Genomic DNA, 22,331 nt, shown 5'->3' with positions numbered 1-22,331 from the left:
GGAATGTGAACAAATTCATAGACAACAAATTGTGATGCCGAGAGAAATATTGGCGGACTTGTCTAATCTTTTCAGTTTCGGGCCTTTTCAATCTCAGGCCAAAGGAAAACAAAACTCATATTGGCTATTTCTTCAGGCTTCTTTACTCCCCTTTAGTCATAGGTCATTATGACTTAACTGTTATTTCAGCAATTGGTACATACATGGCTAGATAACTTGTGCTTGTGTCAGAAACAGCAGGAGGCTAATGTGATCGAACAAAAAACGTAGAAACTTTCCAGCACTGGCATAGCTGTGCCAATAGGATGTATGGGGCATCCTGCAGTTGAGTGGCACTCACAGAGCCCTCCTCAAAGTAAGGGAATATTTGTTCCCTTACCTCGAAGCTGCATTGCCCTTATGTCAATGCTGGAAAGTGAGTTAGGATTGCGCCCTTAAAAACACACTTTCTGGTGAATATCATCTTCCTGAGATGTTGATGCTAAACCTACAACATGTTCTTCCCAAGTGCTCTCCAAAGTGCCCCCTGCACTTCCTTGTTCCTAAAGCTGTAGATCAGGGGGTTTAACAGTGGAGTAATGATAGCATAAAACACAGAAACCAGGCAATCTTCATCCAAGGAATGATTGGAGGAGGGTCGCAGGAGGGTGTGTAGATGATGGTGCCATAGAAGATGCTCACCACAGTGAGGTGAGAAATACAAGTGGAGAATGTCTTTATCCTACCACTGGCTCTGTGGATCTTGAGCACAGAAGAGACAATGAGGATGTAGGAAAAAAGGACCAGGGAGAAAGGCATAATCATAAGAAATGCAGAGACGGTGAAGATCATCAACTGGACTAGAAATACATCAGAGCAAGAGAGATGCAGAATAGGAGGAATGTCACAGAAGAAATGGTCAATTTCATTGGAGTAACAGAAAGTTAGGGAAAAGACCAGTGATGTGTTGATAACAGAATTGAAGTTGCCAATGATCCAGGAAGCTGCAAGCAGACTCCAACATATGGGCTGGCTCATGATCAGTGTATATTGGAGAGGATGACAGATAGCAGCATAACGGTCATATGCCATCACTGAGAGGAGCACACACTCTGTACTTCCTAAGGTGGCAAAGAAATACATTTGTAGTGCACATCCTATGAAGGAGATGGACTTGTCCCCCAGCAAGAGGTCCCACAACACCTTTGGGAGTGTGGTGGATGTGGAACAGATCTCAATGAAAGAGAGATTGCCCAAGAGAAAGTACATGGGAGTTTTGAGGCGTTGGTCAACTCTGATCAATATAATGATGACTAGATTCCCTGCCAAAGTCAACAGGTAGACTAACAGGCCTATAGCAAAGAGAAGCCTCTTGTTCTTTGGGTCCACAGATAATCCCAAAAGGACGAATCCTGTGATAACTGTTTGGTTCTGTCTTCGTATAGGATTGATGGAGTCCATCTTAAATTAGAGTTCTTTGGTAGGACAGGACATAACAGTTTCTACTGTGAATGCTGGCTATTTCACAAAGCAAAAATAAAATGTAAAAGGCAGGCAGCTATTGAGTTTGCAGGCAGTCCATTTATATAGTACACCTTCAAAAATCTGTGGCACTTTACACTTAGGAACCAGGATTGTATGGGCTAGATCAGGGGTGTCCAAAGTTTTTGGCAGGAGGGCCACCTCATCTCTCTGACACTGTGTCGGGGGCTGGGGAAAAAAAGAATTAATTTACATTTAAAATTTGAATAAATTTACATAAGTTTACATAAATGAATATATTAAAGATGAACTTATATGAATGAATGATGGTCTTTCAATAGCTCAAGGCCTATAAAAGGCCTTGCACAAAGCAAGGCTGGCCTTTCCTTTTCTGCCACTACTGCATCACAGATGTGAAACAACAAGCAGTGGAGGGAGCCCTCATTCACAGCTCATGCAGTCGCCCTCACGCTGAGAGCAGTTGCGTTGAGCCAGTGTGGGCTCCAACAAATCTCCAGAGGGCCAGAGGCTCATTGGAGACTGGGGGCTCCCCGAGGGCCGCATTGAGAGGCCTCGAGGGCTGCAAGTGGCCCCAGGGCTGGGGTTTGGGCACCCCTGGGCTAGATCATTACAAGCAGAAATACAATCATACAATCTATAGCTTTCTAGAGGGGAAAAAAAATAACTGTTCTCTTATCTCCATGTCACTCCATGTCATAAAATAGTCACTGTCCTCTTATCTCCATGCCTATACACAGATGGATGCAAGAGTTGGTTGGATGCAGTAGACTCTTCAGAGTTCACTGGTCCCTTCCCATATCCTTTCAAGCTTTTCTTCAATAGCATAAAATTGCAAGTGTGTCAGGTTAGTGAAAATGAAAGTTGAAAGTTTTGAGAGAGTGACTGAAAGCTGAAATCAGAAATGGGAAATCCTATTGTCAGGATCTCAGATCCTCAAACCATCCATGGACGACCTTTTGCACCCAAAAACTTATGTCAGCAGTTATGTCGACTTAAGTCAGACAGAACCTTCAGCTTTCTCCAGCTTCATTTACTACTGAACTCTGAATAAGTCATTTTTAAAGTTTATTAAGATCAGATAATTGTCCCCAGGGATGACAGAGATAATAGGCATGGTATAAAGAACTCACTTGGGTTGACAGAATAGTCCTTTGTGTGGGAGAAAAATTTAAGATATAAATAAAGCATACCCTTGACTTTAGATGTTAATGAGGCTTCAGAGAGCTGAGTGTGTCATAATTGTGGCAAGGGACTATTGAGAATAGAGAAGAGCTGCACATTATCTTTATAATGTGGCAACCACCAGCCATCCACATCAAACATGTTTATAATACCATCACATGGAGGAATTGGATGAGCATCCCATCCCAAAGGGTTGGAGGAATTCCAACTGAACACAGGCACATTCACGTACACATTCGGTGTGCTTGATTAACAACTCAATCCTAACTAACCCCCCCCCCCAATGCAGTGCTGTTCCTCTTCACTGCTACTGAGAAGGTATCGGTTTTAAACTGAAGACAGTATGAAAGCCTGGTGAAATGGCTCTATGGATGGTTAGGTGGAGGGACTTCAATTGCCATATTCAGGGATTTGCTCCACCATTCCCTGTCAGTTCTTCAGGTCTGAGTTATTGAGAGTCCAGTCCTAGCCCCACCACACTACAGCATCCCTCCACCGAACCATCCATAGAGCTGTTCACCAGGCTTTCATAATGTCTTCTGTTTAAAATCGATACCTTCTCAGTAGCAGTGAAGAGGAACAGCAATACACATATTTAACGTACCAGGGATGTCGCCCAGTATAGCAGGACTCTGATCCTGAACTGGGGCATTTAGCAGCATTTCATTAGTTACTTAGTTCATGTGTGCGGTGTGAGCTTTGGTATTAGCACAATAAAAATCTGCAAAACTTATGAGGCCTTTGTATATCCTATTTTTAGAGTACAGGTGTGCGTCGTTTAATGATGGGGTTGTGGTCCTGCACACACTTCGTTAAGTGACACCATTGTTAAACAACATCCTCTTTTCAAAGCCTCTGGAGCATGTGGCCTCTGCAGGGCTCAGAAAAGCATTCGGAGGCAAGGGGAGCACAGCTCCTCTCAGCTTTGGAGTTTTGGGGGTGTGACAAGAATCAGCGACGGACCGTCATGCATGCGGTCTGTCGCTGATCGGAATGTTGTTAAGCAACATTCACCTGTAGCTGAACAAAAGAACACCTGTGAGATGGGTTCCTAGGAAATTGATCTTGACCAATTAATTCTTTATCACTTGGCCTTTTTTTCTCATTTATAATCACTTGATATGATTATCACTTGCAGAGCTCTAACATGGGCAGAGCCAGAGGGGCACCTGCCCTGGGCACTAAGCCGGGGGAGGGCACATGACTGCCCCAGGCTCCACCCTATTTACAGAGGAGGAAGCTTCACAAACCCTGTTCCCTCTCCTGTAGAGGCTCCCTTCACAGGAGAAGGAATGGGGCCATGAAACCAAAGAAGTGAGCATTCCACCCTTTGGGGAGAACCCAGAAGTGACATCACAATGTTACATGACATCATGCTTGCTAGAAAAATAAAAGTTTCCTTTTGGTGATGGTGATGGGGAGGAAGCAGAGTAGAGCAAGCAGCAGAACCCCCCTTGCGCCAGCTCCAACAATGCTGTCACTGCCCTGGGTGCTGGGGCAGTATGTTACAGCAATGATCACCAGCTTATATTTATGCCTGCATACCAAAATTGGATCAAGCCCTGTCTGTAGACACAGCATTGTTTCTCCTACTTCATATGGTATTTAGGAAATAGAAACTCATTTTTGCATGTGCCCAAGTTGGGAGACAAGGTGAATTCCATATGCATAATTATATGCAGAAAGGGGGATAGTCTTTGATAAATAGGAATACTAGAAAAGTTATAAAGGTGCATGTAGTTTTGCTTTGGGTATGCACACGACTTCACAACTGATTTAGATCAGGGGTGTGGATGTTTGTGTCAGGCAATTGCTACAAAATAAAGATTTAGACTGTTGACCTTCAGGCTTCCCTCTGTCTTGAATGGCTGACCTCCCCAGATTGAATATTAAGGAGGCAATCATTAATTTCCTCCACACCCATATCAGAGGTTTCCATGTCCACGTGAGTGTGTGTGTGTGGGGGGGGGGGGAATGGAACAGATGCATAAATTCCATGCATTGTTTAGAAACAATTTGGTTTCTAAACAATGCATGGAGTTTATGTATCTGTTCCATTCCCCCTCCCCACGCATGGATATGGAAACCTCTGATATGGGTGTGGAGGAAATTGCCTCCTTAATATTTGATCTGGGGAGGTCAGAACACATGGCTTACAGATGACAACATTTGAACACATTACCAACATTTAAACATGTGGCTTATAGATAACAGCTACATATTAGGGAGGCATTTGAAAGACATGAATGCTTTAGTAGAGATGGTTTCCAAATTGCTTATTAATATTCATGCAGAGGTGTTACTCATCAGAAACAAACACCTCAATAGATTGCTTATTAAAATATTTTGTAACCTTTATGTATGTTATTTTTTTCTGGTTACTTGGTTGCTGTTTTGTTTTTTAGTTGTTTGTTTGCTCACTAATAAAGGAGATGAGAAAGAAAAGCTGGGGATGGTAAATATGAGATCAATTCCAAGTGTCATGGACTAGTAGCCTTCTTCCGTACTAGCTGGGCTCTAGTGTTCAGCTCAGGCCTCAGAATAATAATGTAGAACTTTGGAGGAAAGATGCAACTCAACAACCCACCACTGGAGGTCAAGATGCAGAAGACCTCCACAGCCACCATGTATTTCCCCCTGGTGCTCAGGTAGCTGGGGACAAAAGATACCCAAACACTGCAGAACACCAACATGCTGAAAGTGATCAGTTTGGCTTCATTAAAAGTATCAGGCAGCTTCCTGGTCAAGAAAGCCACAATGAAGCTGATCAAGGCCAAGCATCCCATGTAGCCCAGGACAATGTAGAACATGAAGACTGACCCTTCATTGCATTGTATAATGATTTGGTCAATGTGGGAGTGCATGTCAAACTCTGGGAAGGGGGGAGATGTTGCCAGCCAAACCACACAGAGGCCAGCTTGAATGAGAGAACACAGAATGATGACTGAGACTGCCAGCCTCTTCCCCACCCATTTCCTCATGCTGTTTCCTGGCTTGGTGGCCATGAAGGCCAAAATGACGGTGATGGTTTTGGCCAACACACAAGACACAGCAACAGTGAAGACGATGCCAAATACTGTTTGGCGGAGAAGGCAGGTCACCTTCCCTGGCCAACCAAGGAATAGGAAGGAACACAGAAAGCAGAGCAGCAGAGAAGAGAGAAGAGTGCAGGTGATGCCCCAGTTGTTGGCCTTGACAATGGGAGTATTCCGGTGTTGAATGAAGCTCCGCATCACCACAACTGTCAGCAGGGCAAGGAAAAGAGCCAAGGAAGACAAAAGGATTCCCAAGTTCTCTTTGTAGGATAGAAAGATTAAGACTTTGGGGATGCACTGATCTTTGCGACTGTTTGGGTACTGATTTTCTGGGCATTTGTCACACTGTTCTGCATCTGAAAGAAATAAGCAAATCTCCATAATTTCAGCATATCTATATTAGCCCGTTCAACTTGATGGGATCAGCATCTTGTAACTAGCAAGAAATCTGGTATTATAGAGAATTCAAGAAGCTCACTGAAAAGAAAGTGATAGCAAGTTTTGCTTTTGAAACAGGAAGTCATTGAACTGAATTAATTCAATTTTACTCTTTCAAAATCCATCAAGAATGTTCAGTGGCTATAAGTAGACCATCATCAGAACGTTTCACTTGGGGATATGTGATCCAGGCTTTGCAGAGAATTACAGCGCAATCCTCAGCCCCCAGGGCGCTCAACTTCAGTGGCAGCAAAGAACCTGTGCGCCCATGGCAGCTGGGGAGTGGCACCTCGGGAGAAGGGGACTTTTGTCCCCTTCCCCCGGTAAGGGAAGTAGACCCGGAATGGGGCTACTCGATTCACTGCCGAGTGATGTACAAGTGTTTTTGTCGGGCAGTGAGCCCCACATGAACACTCAGGATCCAACAGTCTGCTCCACCGGTCCCACCTCCCTCCCTCCCCCCAGCACGCCTCCGCCTCCCTCTCTGTGCCTCCTGGCTCCCCATCATGCCTGCTCCCTGCCTTCTCCCCATCCTCCACCCCCTCCCCAGAACGCCTCCTCCCCGCATCCCCCCATGCCTCCGCTTAACTTACCGTGGCTCGGTGGTCTATGTGACCGCCAAGTGGAGAAGCGCAGGTGACCGTCTGATGTTAACCCAGCACCAGAAGGTGCTGGGCTACCACCGGCGCTTGCCCAGCAGTAAGTCTCACAAGCGTGTCTTACGGCACGTTTGTGACATCGTGTGCCAGTGGTGAGCCAGTGTTCTGAGCCCAGGATTGTGCTCTTACACTTCAGACTTTTTTTTTTTAAGCCTGACAAGAGTTAGTGACAGAAGCCACAGGATTTTTCTGACCCAAGTTTTCTTCCAGGGAGTAAAGTTCCCCTTTTGTTGGTGAGTGGATCTCACAAAGTGTTCTGCTTATTAAGAAAAATATTGGCATGCTGGACAGAGGCTCTTGCCTAGTGTAAAAGGAAATTTGGCAATGTCCTAACAGAGGATTGATCTGTTTTTGAGTGAAGTCAATCAAGAAAGCCCTTCTCCACATGAATTAAGGTGATTAAAATATTTATAAATTGATCGGTGCTATTGAAAGAAATGTGGTGTTTGGATCATTTGATGACAAATGTTAGTCTGTTGAATGTATCTGCTAAACAAGCTTTGCAGTTTTGGCTGTCCTATTAAAATGAAAACCACACTTTTCAATGGGGAATATCTCAGAATGAATGAATTAGGCAGCAATCCTATATGTACTTAGTTGGGAGCAAGTCTCATTGAACTCAGTTTACAGCCCAATCCTACCCAAAGTGCCGCTGTGCGATCCAGTGGGGTCCGTGCAGCCTCCGCTGTATCCAGGGCTGGAATGGAGGCAGCTGGAGATCTCCTTGAGGTAAGGGAGAATTTGTTCCCTTACCCATAAGAACATAAAAACAGCCCCACTTGATCAGGCCATAGGCCCATCTAGTCCAGCTTCCTGTAACTCACAGCGGCCCCACCAAATGCCCCAGGGAGCACACCTGATAACAAGAGACCTGCATCCTGGTGCCCTCCCTTGCATCTGACGTAGCCCATTTTTAAAATCAGGAGGTTGCACATCCACATCATGGCTTACAACCCGTAATGGAATTTTCCTCCAGAAACTTGTCCAATCCCCTTTTAAAGGCATCCAGGCCAGATGCCGTCACCACATCCTGCGGCAAGGAGTTCCACAGGCCAACCACACTCTGAGTAAAGAAATATTTTCTTTTGTCTCTCCCAACTCTCCCAACACTCAATTTTAGTGGATGTCCCCTGGTTCTGGTGTTATGTAAGAGTGTAAAGAGCATCTCTCTATTCACTCTGTCCATCCCCTGCATAATTTTGTATGTCTCAATCATGTCCCCCCTCAGTCGGATACTCTTTATCAATCCCCTGCGAACTCTATAGGTCTACTTGGAACTGTGCAAGCTTATTCATAGGTGCAGAACCAAGTAGCCCCATGTAGGATTTTCAGGCCTGGGAGGGGGTGAGGTTGCAGAGGAGGACTACTCCGCCATCCCTGACTCCTCCCAGGCCTGAACATACATTTTTTTTATCCTCATGTAGAAAAAATGATAAAAATGATAATAGCAATAATAATCAGAAAGTAACTCTGCAGTCTTTCACTCACTCATCTGCACTGAAATCCCATCTTCAGAGCACTGGACACAATCATAGCAACAAATCTGCTGCCCCTCGCGAACAAGCCTATTCTGGCCAGGATGGCACTTCTCAACACATCTGGACTGGGGCACCATCTAAGAATGATCACAGGGAATGGGTGTGTGTGTGTGTAGGTCTCAACTGGATGGTACAGATTGCTATGATGTTCATTTTGCTCCAGTTAATAACATACCTAGTCCTCTGTTTACATCCACGTGCCCTCAAAGTAACCAGCTATTTTATACCTTTCTCTTATCAGCTCTATAACCAGACCACTACTTGGACACTTTGGACATGCACCAGCTCTTCAGCTGGCACAAGTCAGAGGAGACAAAAGGCGACTGTTGGTTGGCTCCAGAAGGAATAACTTCTGGCACAAGTCACTTGTGCCACGTTCCACACCCTCCTTCCTCTGAAACCCGATCTACCCAAATTTGCCCCAAACCTCCCACCCCTGGCCCCATTCTGCCCACCCTGCTGATTTACCAAGGACCTTCAGAGGATCTTCTCGTTGCAATCATGGTGAGAGGGTACCCTTACCATCCAGAGTGGTAGCCTGGAAGCAAGCAGCTATGAGCACTTCCCAGACAGCTCTTACAATGCTGTAACCGTATTCCACCACCAGGACACTAGTTCTGGAGGCACACCGGTATGTTAAGATTGGGCCATTAAGGTACCATCCTGTTCATGTATACTCAGAAGTCATTTCCACGGAATTAAATGGAACTCACTCCATTTTTTCAAAGAATTACAGCCTCAGCATCCCCTGCAGTCTCCCAATTCTTGATTCAGAAAACAGCATCATCCTCCCCACCTGCTTGAACCTGGGATTCCACAGGATGGCACTTCCATTCATGGTGAATTCTCTGCCTGCAGGAGCCTGGGGGTCCATCCTGCCAACACTGATGCTCTTGAAGGAGTGATTGGGGAATGTGACTGTGTTGATGATATCCAATGAACTTGCCAGATCTCCCTGCTGGTCGAAAGAAATTTCTTCCCCAGCACTGTTGTTGAAATGGACGTTTCTCAGGAAAGAATTGATCTGGGTCAGAAGGTGAGAAGTAGAAAGACAGATAAATAGAAGAACAGATTGTGTGTGTGTATATGTGTGTGTGTGCACATGCATGTAGACACACTTGCCAACTGGACAAAAACAGGTGAATCCAAGTCATATGAACCTTGTTAGCTGCTTGTCAGTTGACTTTGGGGAGAGTCACTCCAGCTGCTGCTTTTGGAAATGTATCTCACGCACCTGCTCAGAACAGGAATTCTTGCTCTCCTAGTTCTGTGAGATGGTATCTAGTGGTGAGCATTTCATCATGAACGAAGTTCAGTGTTTTATATTGAAGCAAAGTTGGGAGGGTTTTCTGTTTTTTGGAGAGCATAAAACAGAACTTTGCTTCCAAGAAGGAATTGCAGAATTGAGCAATTGTAGTTGTCTGTTCCCATCAGTTCAGCTTCCAACTTTTTTATTGACTCGTCATAGATAAAGCAGCCTGGGATGTGTGGTGCATGGGGACCTTTCTCCCTTCTAGGAAGGCCTTTGTTCAAGGTCTTTTCTGCTGTGCCTTTGTTCAATATGAGGTTTGTTCAATATGAGCAATATGTTGCTGTGCCTTTGTTCAATATGAGGTTTGTTCAATATGAGCAATATGTTGCTGTGTCTTTGTTCAATATGAGCTGGCCTGGCCCAGGCCATTGTGCCACTCCTCCAGTGTGACCTCTCTAAACTACACCCCCCCCCCCAGAAAGCTTTAATGTAGGATAGGTATTGGAAGGATATGTCAATACCTGACTGCTTGGGAGAAGCATGGCATGTGGTGGGTGTGCCTCGGTCTCCTCTGCTGTGAAGCACAGAAGGTAACTTTTCCCTATTTTTATGCATTTAACATTTCATTCCTTGCAATCTTTGATATAAATCAATTTTATTGTGCAGTTATAGCCTATAACTTGGGTTCCTTCATGCTCGACCCCCTGCTGGGCCCAAATCACAGTTTGAGAAACACTAGCCTATGCCTTGTTTTCATTCATGCTCAGCCCTCTCATGGCAAGTGTTCCCGTTATTTTGCACCATGAGGTGGATGTTTCTCTAGAAGCCCAATCCTAAGGCTCATTTATGACATAGAGAGGACATCTCGCTTTCAGAAATGCCTTTCCACAGCTCACTGACAATGGCCATCTTAGAGACATTGCTGCAAACAGCAGCAGTGGTGGCAGATACTTGTGAGGTCCAATCCTACCTAATTCCTCATATGACCAATGCAGAGGCCCCAATGCAGCTCCTGCTTAATCCTGTGAGGGAAGTTCTGACTTTCCCAGGATAAACCTGTGCCTGGTCAAAAGGGCTACTCAGACCTGTGCCAGCTCTATATGTGACACACTTCTGTGAGGATGCAGTTCAGAGGATCAAAGCCAGGAATGGGTCAGGATTTGATGGCTACTGCTGCTGCTGGACCTACCCACTTCCCAGTCCCAACCTGCCATACTCCCTGCACCATTGCCACCCCTTGCTGCCTACCCCACCTGGCCCTCTCCTCCTCATCTCCCTCCAACCACCCACATGCACTTACTAGAATCAGCAGGATTCCATTGCCTGTGTCATGTGGACCTGGCTGTTCACCACTTCTGGCAGTGACCGCGCCACGAGATCTGGCAAGTCACCTTTGGAAAAAGCCAGAAAGCACTCGGCATCATCAGGATCGGGCTGTTAACTTCAGATCATGTGATGCCACAGTGTGTAAATATAGGCGAGTTCTGAACAACTTGTAACTTACAAAGTTCAACACAACCCATTAGTGAGAAATGCTCAGAAGCAAGGAGCAGGCCAGAGGATTGGTGCAGATATCATTACACACTTGGGAATAAAACCCATTGAGTAGAGAGGAATTTCTTCCATTTCTTCCATGGAATTTCTTCCATGGCAAGTAACTATCCCTCATCACCCCAGCATGGAAACTTTTCAGAGGCTTTGCTGGTGCTTTCCCCATGTTTTTTTTTCCTTTTCTTTCCGGATTGTGAGCCCTTTGGGGGATGGGGAACCATTCTTTAATTTAGCTGTGTGAAATGTTTTGTGAATTGCTTTTTGTTTTTTAAAAAAGGATATAAATATTCTTAATAATGATGATACTTCTGAATAAAGAAGCTCTGGATTGCACACTTGCACTATTGGTTTATCATCAGCTAATGTAGAAATACATTTATGACTACAAGTACTTTCCACTGCCTTCTGCACATGAATTAGGAACTAGAATCCAGCCAGTGTTTGTGTCAAAATGCACTTGTGGTTTATTACACTCAAATTGAGAGAGACAGGCAATACAGTCCGACCTGCCATGGGTGGAGATTCCAGATACTCAATGTAGCTCCATGGCTGATGGCTTTTGGCTTGGATCTTGATGAAAACATGGAACGGAGAGCATGTGCGACAGAATACACAGCATTGTAGATACTGTAGCTCTGGCCAGTCATTTGCATTTCAAACACAGGTGCTGGGAGGCTCCTCAACGTCTTCTTCCCACTGCACTTTGCTACTCCTCTCACAGAGGACAAGGGAAGAAAACATTTAAATGCCAAAGCCCAAAAGTGTGGCATGAAAACAAGCTTTGATTGGTAAGGGTTGATTGTCTCCAAGAAATCTTCATATCCTGGCATATCATTTGAGTGGAGGGCAAAGGATAACGTACCATTGAATGTTTTGGGTGTAAACAGAGCCAGATGTTCTACAGCTGCAAATTCCCACTGAGCTGTAATGATCCAAACCTTTTCTATTGGCTTTCTTAATTCAATTTCATTGACCATTAGAACTTTTCGGAAAATCTCCATTGATCGTGCATTCCCATTACGAAGAATCACATTGCTTTTGCTCAATAACAGAGTAGAATTTATTCTTTCTGTGGTCGGAAGTAGGAGATCATCAGATGGATGCCGGTAACTCTTTAGTGTTGGAATCATTTCTGTAAACTCAACACAAATGTTGTTCTCCAGGAGCCTAGATGTCAAGCTCTGCAGGAAAATTGCCCCAATTTCATCATCTGAAACAATGACACCAATCCGTGTCCATCCAAAGTGCTTAAGGAGATAAAGAATCCCATCATGCTGAGAATTTGCAGTTGGAAGCATGTTATGGAGTAAAGGAAACTGAGTTTTATCACTCAATACATGGTGAAAGACGTTGTAATTGAACTACGGAGGAAAGACAACAGTATTTTTAGAGGTGACAGAAACCTTCCTCTCCTCCTGAGTTTCAAAATCTTTCTCCCAATCTCTAGAAAGAGGGACTGTGCCCCTCAAGGTTTCTGATTCAGCACCAAACATTGTGAAATCTGAATGTCCTCTAATGCTTTGCTATTGGCAGGAGTATTGAAGGGCTAAGTTCAAAGTATAGAGAAATACATGTAAATACATACATAACTCTCAATACGGATAAATTTGAATTCTTTCTACATGAAGAGAAATGTTTAACTAAACACAATAGAGCACAAACACATACACACAACACTTCTGTATTCATAACAGCTCTTCTAAACAGAACAAAACAACAGAAAAAAGAGTTTCTTTTTCTAATGTATGCTGGTGCAAGTACCAGGTAGCTACCTGAAGAGGACCTGGGCTGAGCCAAATGGGCTGAGCCAAATTTTTTAGCTTGTTTGTTTTGGGGGAATGACCTACGAATAAATGCACCAGTTGGACTGCTCCCTTCATTTCCATTAATCAAGTGTAATGTTCATTTCAATGAAGGAACATACTTGTGGAAGTTTGTACGTATTTAAGATGCTGGGCATGTGGATTGTATTTTGGGGGATGAGCCCTCCAATGATGGCCATGAGCTTGTGTTTCTGGCCACAATTGTAATTATAGCGACACCCTGTGAAAAGGAGATTCAGAGTGCCATAAGCGTTCCCCATTGAATTCAAAATATCTCCAAAGATGATGCGTCTCAGCGTCTTGTTGGATAAGAGGTTGGCATTCCTGTTGATCTCATTTACGGCAAACTCAAGAGCAAGAGCTTCATGGAATTTCCTGGGGAACATACTGCAATGAGAGTTTCACTTAATTAAGCCACATGCAATGAACTCTTTCTGCTACAGAAACTGTTGGAGTTATGCCATGTAAGAGCAAAACCTGCAAACCTCTAAAGGATCACGTTAATGTTTTGAATAATTTTGTTTTCCACATCTTTTTTTTAATCCTCTAAAATCCTCTCTTTGTGTGCCGTGATGAACTCACCAAATTTGATTTTATTTGCTGCAAGCTGATGTCAGCTTATCATATAGCATAGACTTTAAACATAGCTACCTAGATAAACAGACATTGCATCTGAATGTGTGTGTTATGTTTTGATAGTCCCTCCATTGAATCCTAATCCACACTGTGATATGGCACATCCCAACCACAGGATGAACACTTCAGTGATGAATAGAGATTTATTTTGTGTTTGGCCAAGGTAACTGGGGAAGGACTTGAGCTGAGGCAGGAATTGATTTCTTTGGTTTCTTCTAGCTTCTTCTTATTTTAATTATTTATTTAAAAGATATTTATCCCAACTTTCCTCTGCTGGAGCACATGCCCTATGCAGCTTACAATTTAAGGATAAAATATACGCTGTATCAAAACAATAAATAAAACCAGCAAAAAATAAATAAAACCAATTTGAAAAGGGCAAAAACACTCAAGGATCTTCTATGAAAGCACAGGAGGGAGACAAGCCATCACCCAAATGTCAGACGAAACAAAAAGGTTTTGAACCCTCACCGAAATGCCTTGGGGGGAGGGGTAGATCTTAATTCTCCCAGTAGGGGGTTCCTTAATTGTGGCACCACTACTGAGAAGGCTGACCCCCGTGCCACCATCCTCCTAACTTATACAACTATGAGAAATGTAGCAGAAAGCCGGCATGCCACAGAGATCTGGCAGTGGATTGAGATATGGGATTTTCAGCTTCACGAGTGTTGCTGCTCTTTCAGAGCTTGCGCACCCTGCCCTGGTTCTTTGCAGCCAAATTATTAGGCTACAAAAGACGGTGCAGAAAAACGTGGAAGCAAGATGGAACACGGATTAATTAACTGACATGCATGTATCTCATCCCTTCCATAGGAATAAATTCAGGATGGCTGGATTTCTTCTACTCTCAATCCAAATTTAGAAAGATTTATTGCAAAGTGAAAGTGACAGACATGTTGCAGAACAAGAGGATTTGACTTGAATAGGAATCTAGTCACACAGAGAGAAACAGAGAAATGTAACAAAAATGTCAGGCGTAACTATATAATGACTGTATACCATAACTGTATATTATATTATTATTATTATTATTATTAACAGTATTTATATACCGCTTTTCAACAAAAGTTCACAAAGCAGTTTACAGAGAAAAATCAAATAACTGATATCTAAAAAAAATTATATTGTTTCTGCATTCAGATATTATCCAAGAGAAGATGGCTGAAATAACTACTTACAGCATGATGAATGACCATTTTGGTCTGGCATTAAAGGGAAGTTCCCTGAGCTCTCCTTGTACGAAAGATGTAAATTCACCAATTAGAATACCTTCTAAAAAATTAGTGCCTATGGGGCAGGACTGGGAATCCCTTCAAGGGTCACAATTCATACTGACACTATGAGGCAGTTGCAGTAGCAAAGTTATCAGCAGTAATGGAATCAGCCTGCAGATCAGAAAGCCTTGGCCCCAGACATACTGGGCCCCCTTCATTGTGACATATGTGCCCATCATCAGTGCTGTTACTGCCATCAGCATTCTTGAAAGGTGCTATAAAATGGACCTCAAATCTGACAACAGTTACAGCTTCCCCACTACACAGACCCTGAAATTCCCTTTAGTTACAGCTCTGCCTGTTTTCACTGAAACTCTCAGACATGTGAAGCCCAGATTGCTTTGAACTGGGTCTTTATAACCCACTATAGAAGAGAAGAAAGTGTCACCTTGTGTGTTGTTACAAACTCTGCAAGTGCCTTCTGCTAATCCTTGGCGTATTCACTACTTGACCGATTATGAAAATTGCAGGGTTGAGAATTGTTCTTCCCAAAGCACTTGAAGACCTGCCAGGCTAAAGTAAACATGTTGGATGGATCCACAGTCAAAAATTTCTCTACACTGGGGAGGAAGTAAAGGTCTCCAGTGCATGTTGGGTATGGAACATAACGTACTGAAAGAATATCTACTAGCACAAGCGCTGTGGGTAAAAGGAAATTGTCAGTGACCAGAAGCTCAGATTTCCTCCCAAACCCATAACTTTTTTTCTTTTTCTTGCATATTCTGAAGACATTGTGTGTGTCTGTGTGTGTGTTTTCAATTCCATTTGTCTTCATTATCAGGAGCAGTGATTTTCAACCTTTTTCACCTCACAGCACAGGAGATGGCGCAAGTCGGAGGAGACCCAAAGGGGCCAGCGACCCTTACCCAGGGGTAAGGGGAAGAATTTCCCCTTGCCTCTGGTTGAGCTACTTCTGGTGCCTATCCTGCGCTGGATACAGCACAAGCCTCTTTGCTTGCCTGTTCCAGCGCAGGATAGAATTGTGTTTAAGGCACATGTGAAAGGTGGCTACAGGAGATGAAATCTCGCTTGGCAACAAAGCAACTGCAGATTAGAATCTTATTGCCAAACTCAGAAAGGACTGTTGTTTTAGTGGATCACATGCTGGAGTTGCACTGAGAAAATCCACATTCAAGTCTCAGCTTAGCCATGGACTTTGGACTTCTGAGTAACCAAAGGCCAGTCAAAATTTGTCACACAAATTTATTTCTCAGGCTTTGTGGGAATAAAAGAGAAGCATGTGTGCTACTCTGGGATCCTTAGGATCAGATATCAGTATAATAGAAATATCATTTGTGGGGACCCCAAGAGAAGATTTCCATTACCCACCCAGTATCCTCTTTCTAAATATGGATATTGAAACTATAACAGTGTTATAGTTCACACAGTGTTCTCACAAACATGTCCCATATTTCTGGCAAAGTAAGCTAATGGTGATCCAGCAGCAGAAAAGGTTTGAAATAAAAGTTTGAAAATTGAGAGCAAAAGGAGGAAACAATTTACATTATGATTACATGAGGTGCTTTGAATCAAGCTAGAAGAATCTAAAGTTGTTGTGCGCATTAAGTTATAGCTCATCTTACTTTGTATGGAAAAAATATGTTTCCCAATATATTCATCATCCCTATTATACAAAGATATAAACCTAATATATTCATATGTGTGTGCATGCACATTCCAAATAAAAAAATGGTAACAGATGTGTGTGTGCACATTCCAAGTAAAAAATGGTAACAGATCTACAGGTGGAGCCTATTTATCCGCATTAGTTCTGCATGATTAACAAAAAACCGCATTGTGGTAAATGCCATAGAGTTACGCAAATTCGCTGCATCCTGACACTTCCAGATGGAAGGAAACTAAGGCAGTTGTTCTCAATTCCCTCCCCTCCATCCCGTACTCAGCCCTCCTGATGCCAGCTGTCCTGCTTCTTTCACAGTTGAAATGGTGAGCTTGCTTGGGAAGCCTTGTCCTCTGTGTCCAAGGCTGCCTCCCAACAATGCTGCAGGTTCTCCTCCTCCTCTTCGCTGCTGCTGCCACTGCAGCCCTCCCTGGCCACCATCATGGAAGCTCTCTGCCCCAGAGCATTCTGGGACTTATAGTCTGGCTCTCTGCTCACCCTCACATGTCTCTCCAAGGCTTCCCAAGGTTTGCTTGGGAAGGCTTGCTGGAGCAGGAGAGCCTGCATCATCTGGGGGGGGGGTGAATTTGGCAAGCACTCCCTGGGTTTTTTAAAGCAATCCTCTCTCCTCCTCCTGGCCTCCCTCTCCTGAGCCCTCCACATTGCCAGCTGCCTGCTTCTTTCACAGGTGGGATGCTGAGCTTTTTAGAGTCCTGCCCTATGAGTTTCTACTCAGAAGTAAGCCCCATTGCAGTCAATGGGGCTTACTTCCAGGAAAGTGTGGAGAGGATTGTAAGCTATATCTCATGCTTTGCTTGGTGGGTAGGCTTGCTTGTGCAACATCTGGGGGGGATTTGGCAAACACTCCCTGGGTTTTTTAAAGCAATCCCCTCTGTTGTTACCACACCTGCCCCTGTGTGTGTGTGTGTGTGTGTGTGTGTGTGTGTGTGTGTGTGTGTGTGTGTGTGAGAGAGAGAGAGAGAGAGAGAGCTCCACCTTGCTATGTTCTGGTTACACAGGGCTTTCCGCCCCCCTCTTCAGCCTCTTTGCTGGCTCAGGGGCTCCAGGAATGTTACTGTTCCTTGGAAAGGGGAACCTCTTCCATGGCTCCAGGGCTATTCCCTGCCTGGAATAGACCTCCAACATGCAAAATTCCCCTGCAAGACACCCTTCAAGCTGCAATGGTGCCACTGCATTGGCACAGGGGAATTTGCCCTGAACTGGACTGTTTGGATCCTATGGTCTATTGTTGCTGCTAAGAGAATTCTATTTAAGAGAAAACTGTTTACAAAAGGCATTGAAAGATGATAAATGTTGGAGTATTTGCTTCTTTTTTTCTTGAATTGTTCTAAATTTTTTCTGAAAACTGGAGAACTAAAAATTTACAACCCTTACTGCCCAATCCTATCACCCACCATTGTACGCGATGCAGCATGTGCTGCATTTCATGGTGGGGAAGGGCTAGAACAGGAGCCAGAAGGCCAACCAGAGGTGATTAATAAAAGTTTTATTTACCTCTGGGAAGGGCTTCCGGTTGCCTCTAGGACTCTTTGGACTACTACATAACTCCCCAATGACAACACAGTTTGCCAACACAACTTCTACTGTATGCTGCAGGGGCATTTTGGCTTGTTGAGGCCTCCTTGGGGTAAGGGAATACTTTTTTCTTTGCCCCAGAAGATGCCCCAACAGCTGCCATGGGTCAACTTGGACCTGCGTTAGCTCCATTGTCCGGGAAGGGGGTTAGGTTTTTGTGGGTGCCACTGTTGCCGAACCCACCCCCTTTCTGGACCCAATCTGTCTTCTTCCTCACCCTGTCACCTTCCTGTTCTGCCCGCCCCACCCCATTCCACCCTCCCTTTGTTCCTCCTAACCCTTACACAAACTTACCAGTGGCAGCGGGTGTCAAGTCCTTGTTCTTACACAAACCCAGCCACTCATGACTTGAGGCTTTGGCAATGTCATGGTTGCAGCAGCCATAAAACTATGCTGTTGGAACACTCATTCCAGTGGCGTAAACGGCCCTTAGGATTGTGCTGTCAGTGTGTTTGAATGCGGCTGGGCAGGTTCAAGTGGGAGGTGGCAAGATGACAGTAGTGTTAGGATGTTCCTGAATCACTACAATGCGCTGCGCTCCCCTCCCCATGCTTTCAGCAACAGCAGCCAGATGGACAAGAAGGAGTTAGTGGTGGCAGGAGGGTATTGCACCTGCTAACACACCTGCAAGCAAGAAAGGGGGGACAAAATTGGGGTGGAGTTTCAGCTGGCACTTAAACTAGAGGCAGGTGTCAATGCCAATGCTGACGAGACAGATTTGCAAGGCTTCAGGCAGCAAGTCTGCTTGCTTCACTCCAATCGCATTCACAGCTGTGATTTACTATGTAGTACTGCAGCATTGTCCCATACAAATGTGATCCCTGTCTGGGTAAGATCGCCTGTGTGAATCATGTAGTTAGGCCAAAGAAGAAAGTGACTGAGCAGCGAAAGCCAGAGGAAACAATGTGGCTGAACACAATTTTTAAATGGTGAATATTTCCACAGAGCGCATTAAAAAAAAGAAAAGAAGTAATGCCATATTTTTATCATTGTTACTTTCAGTCTGAAATTTGGCAATTCTATCACAGCTCTAATTCTACTGCCCTCCATCCCATTAAGACAATTCCTGCCTCATGTCTGGCAAACCAGCATTCTAAACCACAATGTCCTCTTCCCATTCAAGAGCTACAGCTTAGAAATGGCGAGATTCAGCATTACCAGTAAGTATTATTGTCAGTTAGTGTATTATTGTCAGAAAGTGTAAAGTCATGCACATTGGTGAAAAAAATCAAAACTTCAAATATAGGCTGATGGGTTCTGAGCTGTCTGTGACAGATCAGGAGAGAGATCTTGGGGTGGTGGTGGTCGATGAAAGTGTCAACTCAATTTGCGGTGGCAGTGAAGAAGGCCAATGCTATGCTTGGGATCATTAGAAAAGGTATTGAGAACAAAACGGCTAATATTATAATGCCGTTGTACAAATCTATGGTAAGGCCACACCTGGAGTATTGTGTTCAGTTCTGGTCACTGCATCTCAAAAAGACATAGTGGAAATGGAAAAGGTGCAAAAGAGAGCGACTATGATGATTACGGGGCTGGGGCACCTTCCTTATGAGGAAAGGCTACGGCATTTGGGCCTCTTCAGCCTAGAAAAGAGACGTCTGACGGGGGACATGATTGAGACATTCAAAATGATGCAGGGGATGGACAGAGTGGATAGAGAGATGCTCTTTACACTCTCATATAACACCAGAACCAGGGGACATCCGCTAAAATTGAGTGTTGGGAGAGTTAGAACAGACAAGAGAATTGTGTGTTGGTCTGTGGAACTCTTTGCCACAGCATGTGGTGATGGCGACTGGCCTGGATGCCTTTAAAAGGGGATTGGACAAGTTTCTGGAGAAAAAAATCCATTACAGGTTACAAGCCATGATGTGCATGTAAAACCTCCTGATTTTAGAAATGGGCTATGTCAGAATGTCAGATGCAAGGGAGGGCACCAGAATGAGGTCTCTTGTTATCTGGTGTGCTCCCTGGGGCATTTGGTGGGCTGCTGTGAGATACAGGAAGCTGGACTAGATGGTACTATGGCCTGATCCAGTGGGGCTGTTTTTATGTTCTTACCTACATCAAGGTCACTGGAACCAGCTATAAATTCCAGGAGAACAACCTGTGCTGAGTGTAAATCAGACAGGTCTTCACCATTCCACCCTCTGTAGATTCAAAATTAAAGACAGTGTCTGTACTCCAGAGAAATTGATAACTTCTTGCACCCAGTGGCATGTAATTATTATTATTAATAATAAAAATATAGCACCATCAATGTGCATGGCACTTTACATTAGAAGAGAAGTCCTTGCTCTGAGGAGCTCACAAACTCAATAAGCACAAGGGACTTGACTGAGGAAGGGCACTGAGGAAACGTCCTGTTTTGGACATCTTTTTCTCAAACAGCAATTTCATTCCAAACCACTTTGTGATTTATTTCTGAAATGTGGGACACTTTCAAAAGTGGATTGTATCACAAACATCCTCTGCTCCAAGAGTGAAACCTGAAAGTTCCGCAAGGCAGGCAGAAGCATATTTAATATAGCTAATATAGAGAACGGAGTCTTGGCTTCACAATATTGAAGCAGAAAACCTACAATCATTTGGATTCTGTGAATGTAGTTTTAAGCCCTACCCATGGCTTTCCGGAGTGCCCCTTGCACATCCTTGTTTCTCAAGCTATAGATGATCGGATTAAGCATTGGTGTGAGAATCCCGTATAGCACAGACAAAATCCGATCCTGCTCCTGAGAGTATGTGGAGTTGGGACGGATGTACGTGAAGATGATGGTGCCAAAGTAGATGTTGACCACAGTCAGGTGAGAAGCACAGGTAGAAAAGGCCTTGAGACGCCCTTCCTTGGTGCGGATCCTGACAATGGCAGAAACTATATAGATGTACGACACTAGAGTAACCAGAAATGAACACATGATCACACCTCCACCCACCACAAAGGTTGCAATTTGATTGGCCTGAGTGTCAGAACAGGAGAGCTGAAACAGGGGTGGGACGTCACAAAAGAAGTGTCGGATGACATTGTCCTGGCAGAAAGACAAAAGGGACATCATGCCAGAGTGCACACCAGAGTTAGCCAAGCCCAAAATCCAGGCAGATGCTGCCAGCCACACACACGTTTTGGGGTTCATGAATACACCATAGTGCAGTGGGTGGCAAATGGCAGCATACCGGTCATATGCCATCACACCCAGCAGGAGGCATTCAATGCCACCAAAGGAGATGAAGAAATACATTTGGGAGAAGCAACCAGCAAGGGAGATTCGCTTGTCCTGAGAGAGATAACTTATCAGCATCTTGGGAACAGTGGAAGATGTGAACCCAATGTCCACAACAGAGAGATTACCCAGAAAGAAATACATGGGGTTGTGCAGTCTGCTGTCCAAAGCGATGATGAGAAGAATGAGAGTGTTTCCACCTAGGGCCACCAAGTAGCAAAGGAGAAAGAGACCAAAGAGAATGAGTTGGACCTCTGGGTCACTGGAGAGCCCCAGGAGTATAAATTCAGTAACAGCTGTGCCATTCTGCACCATCTGATGTAGGGGTTCCATCTGTGAGGGAATATTAAATGGAATATTTGTCAAAAGGTGGCACATGGAATAGAGGGTTTAGCCACACAAATACAAGCATGAGAACAGTCAAAGCACAACAGCAGTTCTTTTTTTTAATCCTTAGAAAGCATTTGCGCTGCCTTCCATTCTTTGCTTTCTCTCTCTCTTTCCAGCTTCCTCCTCCTAATGAACTCTCAGCAACTCACAGAATTTTTATACCTTTAACTTTTCAAGAAGAAACATCAGCTTTCATAAACTGCAGTTCCCAGGACTATGGGAAAATCTGATCCAACCCCATTATAATGGAATTTGGTAGGGGGTTAGCCTACCTCTGCAGCTGAACTCCATTCCCTGCTGACATGAAAAATGCTTTTCTCCAACCTCCGCACATGAAGTATTTCTAAGCACATCCCCTTCTGATTGTAACAGTGTTGTATCAGGGCAGGGGTACATCTAGTGTTACAACCAGAGACAAAATTTGGATGCACAGATAAAGCTAAATATAACACAGAACATTTTTCCCCCAAGATACACTTTTTGGAAGAGAGTTGCAATTGGATCTCCTAATATTTGTTTTTAACTTTAAAGTTAACAGATTCTAGATTTGTTTGAATAATAGATTCAGATGAAAAAGTGTTAATTTTTTATACTTATTCTATCTCTCCCCCCTTGGGGCAAATAGCCCTTACT

The 22,331-nt window shown here is 44.1% G+C and overlaps 1 protein-coding gene and 1 pseudogene across 1 annotated transcript; both read right to left on the bottom strand.

Annotated features, from left to right (window-relative positions):
* Window positions 1-487: 487 nt before the first annotated feature.
* On the bottom strand, window positions 488-1,440 carry LOC136653169 (olfactory receptor 5F1-like; annotated as a pseudogene).
* Window positions 1,441-20,699: 19,259 nt separating this feature from the next.
* Window positions 20,700-21,641, bottom strand: LOC136651944 (olfactory receptor 5AR1-like). The gene has a single exon (XM_066628713.1). It carries the CDS (start codon window positions 21,639-21,641, stop codon window positions 20,700-20,702), a length of 942 nt encoding a protein of 313 aa, XP_066484810.1.
* Window positions 21,642-22,331: the final 690 nt, after the last annotated feature.

This window comes from Tiliqua scincoides, chromosome 5 (genome assembly GCF_035046505.1).
Source record: "Tiliqua scincoides isolate rTilSci1 chromosome 5, rTilSci1.hap2, whole genome shotgun sequence".
In the NCBI taxonomy this organism is placed as follows: Eukaryota; Metazoa; Chordata; class Lepidosauria; order Squamata; family Scincidae; genus Tiliqua; species Tiliqua scincoides.
Note: the sequence above shows the minus strand (reverse complement) of the source record. Positions and strands in the feature narration are given on the sequence as shown.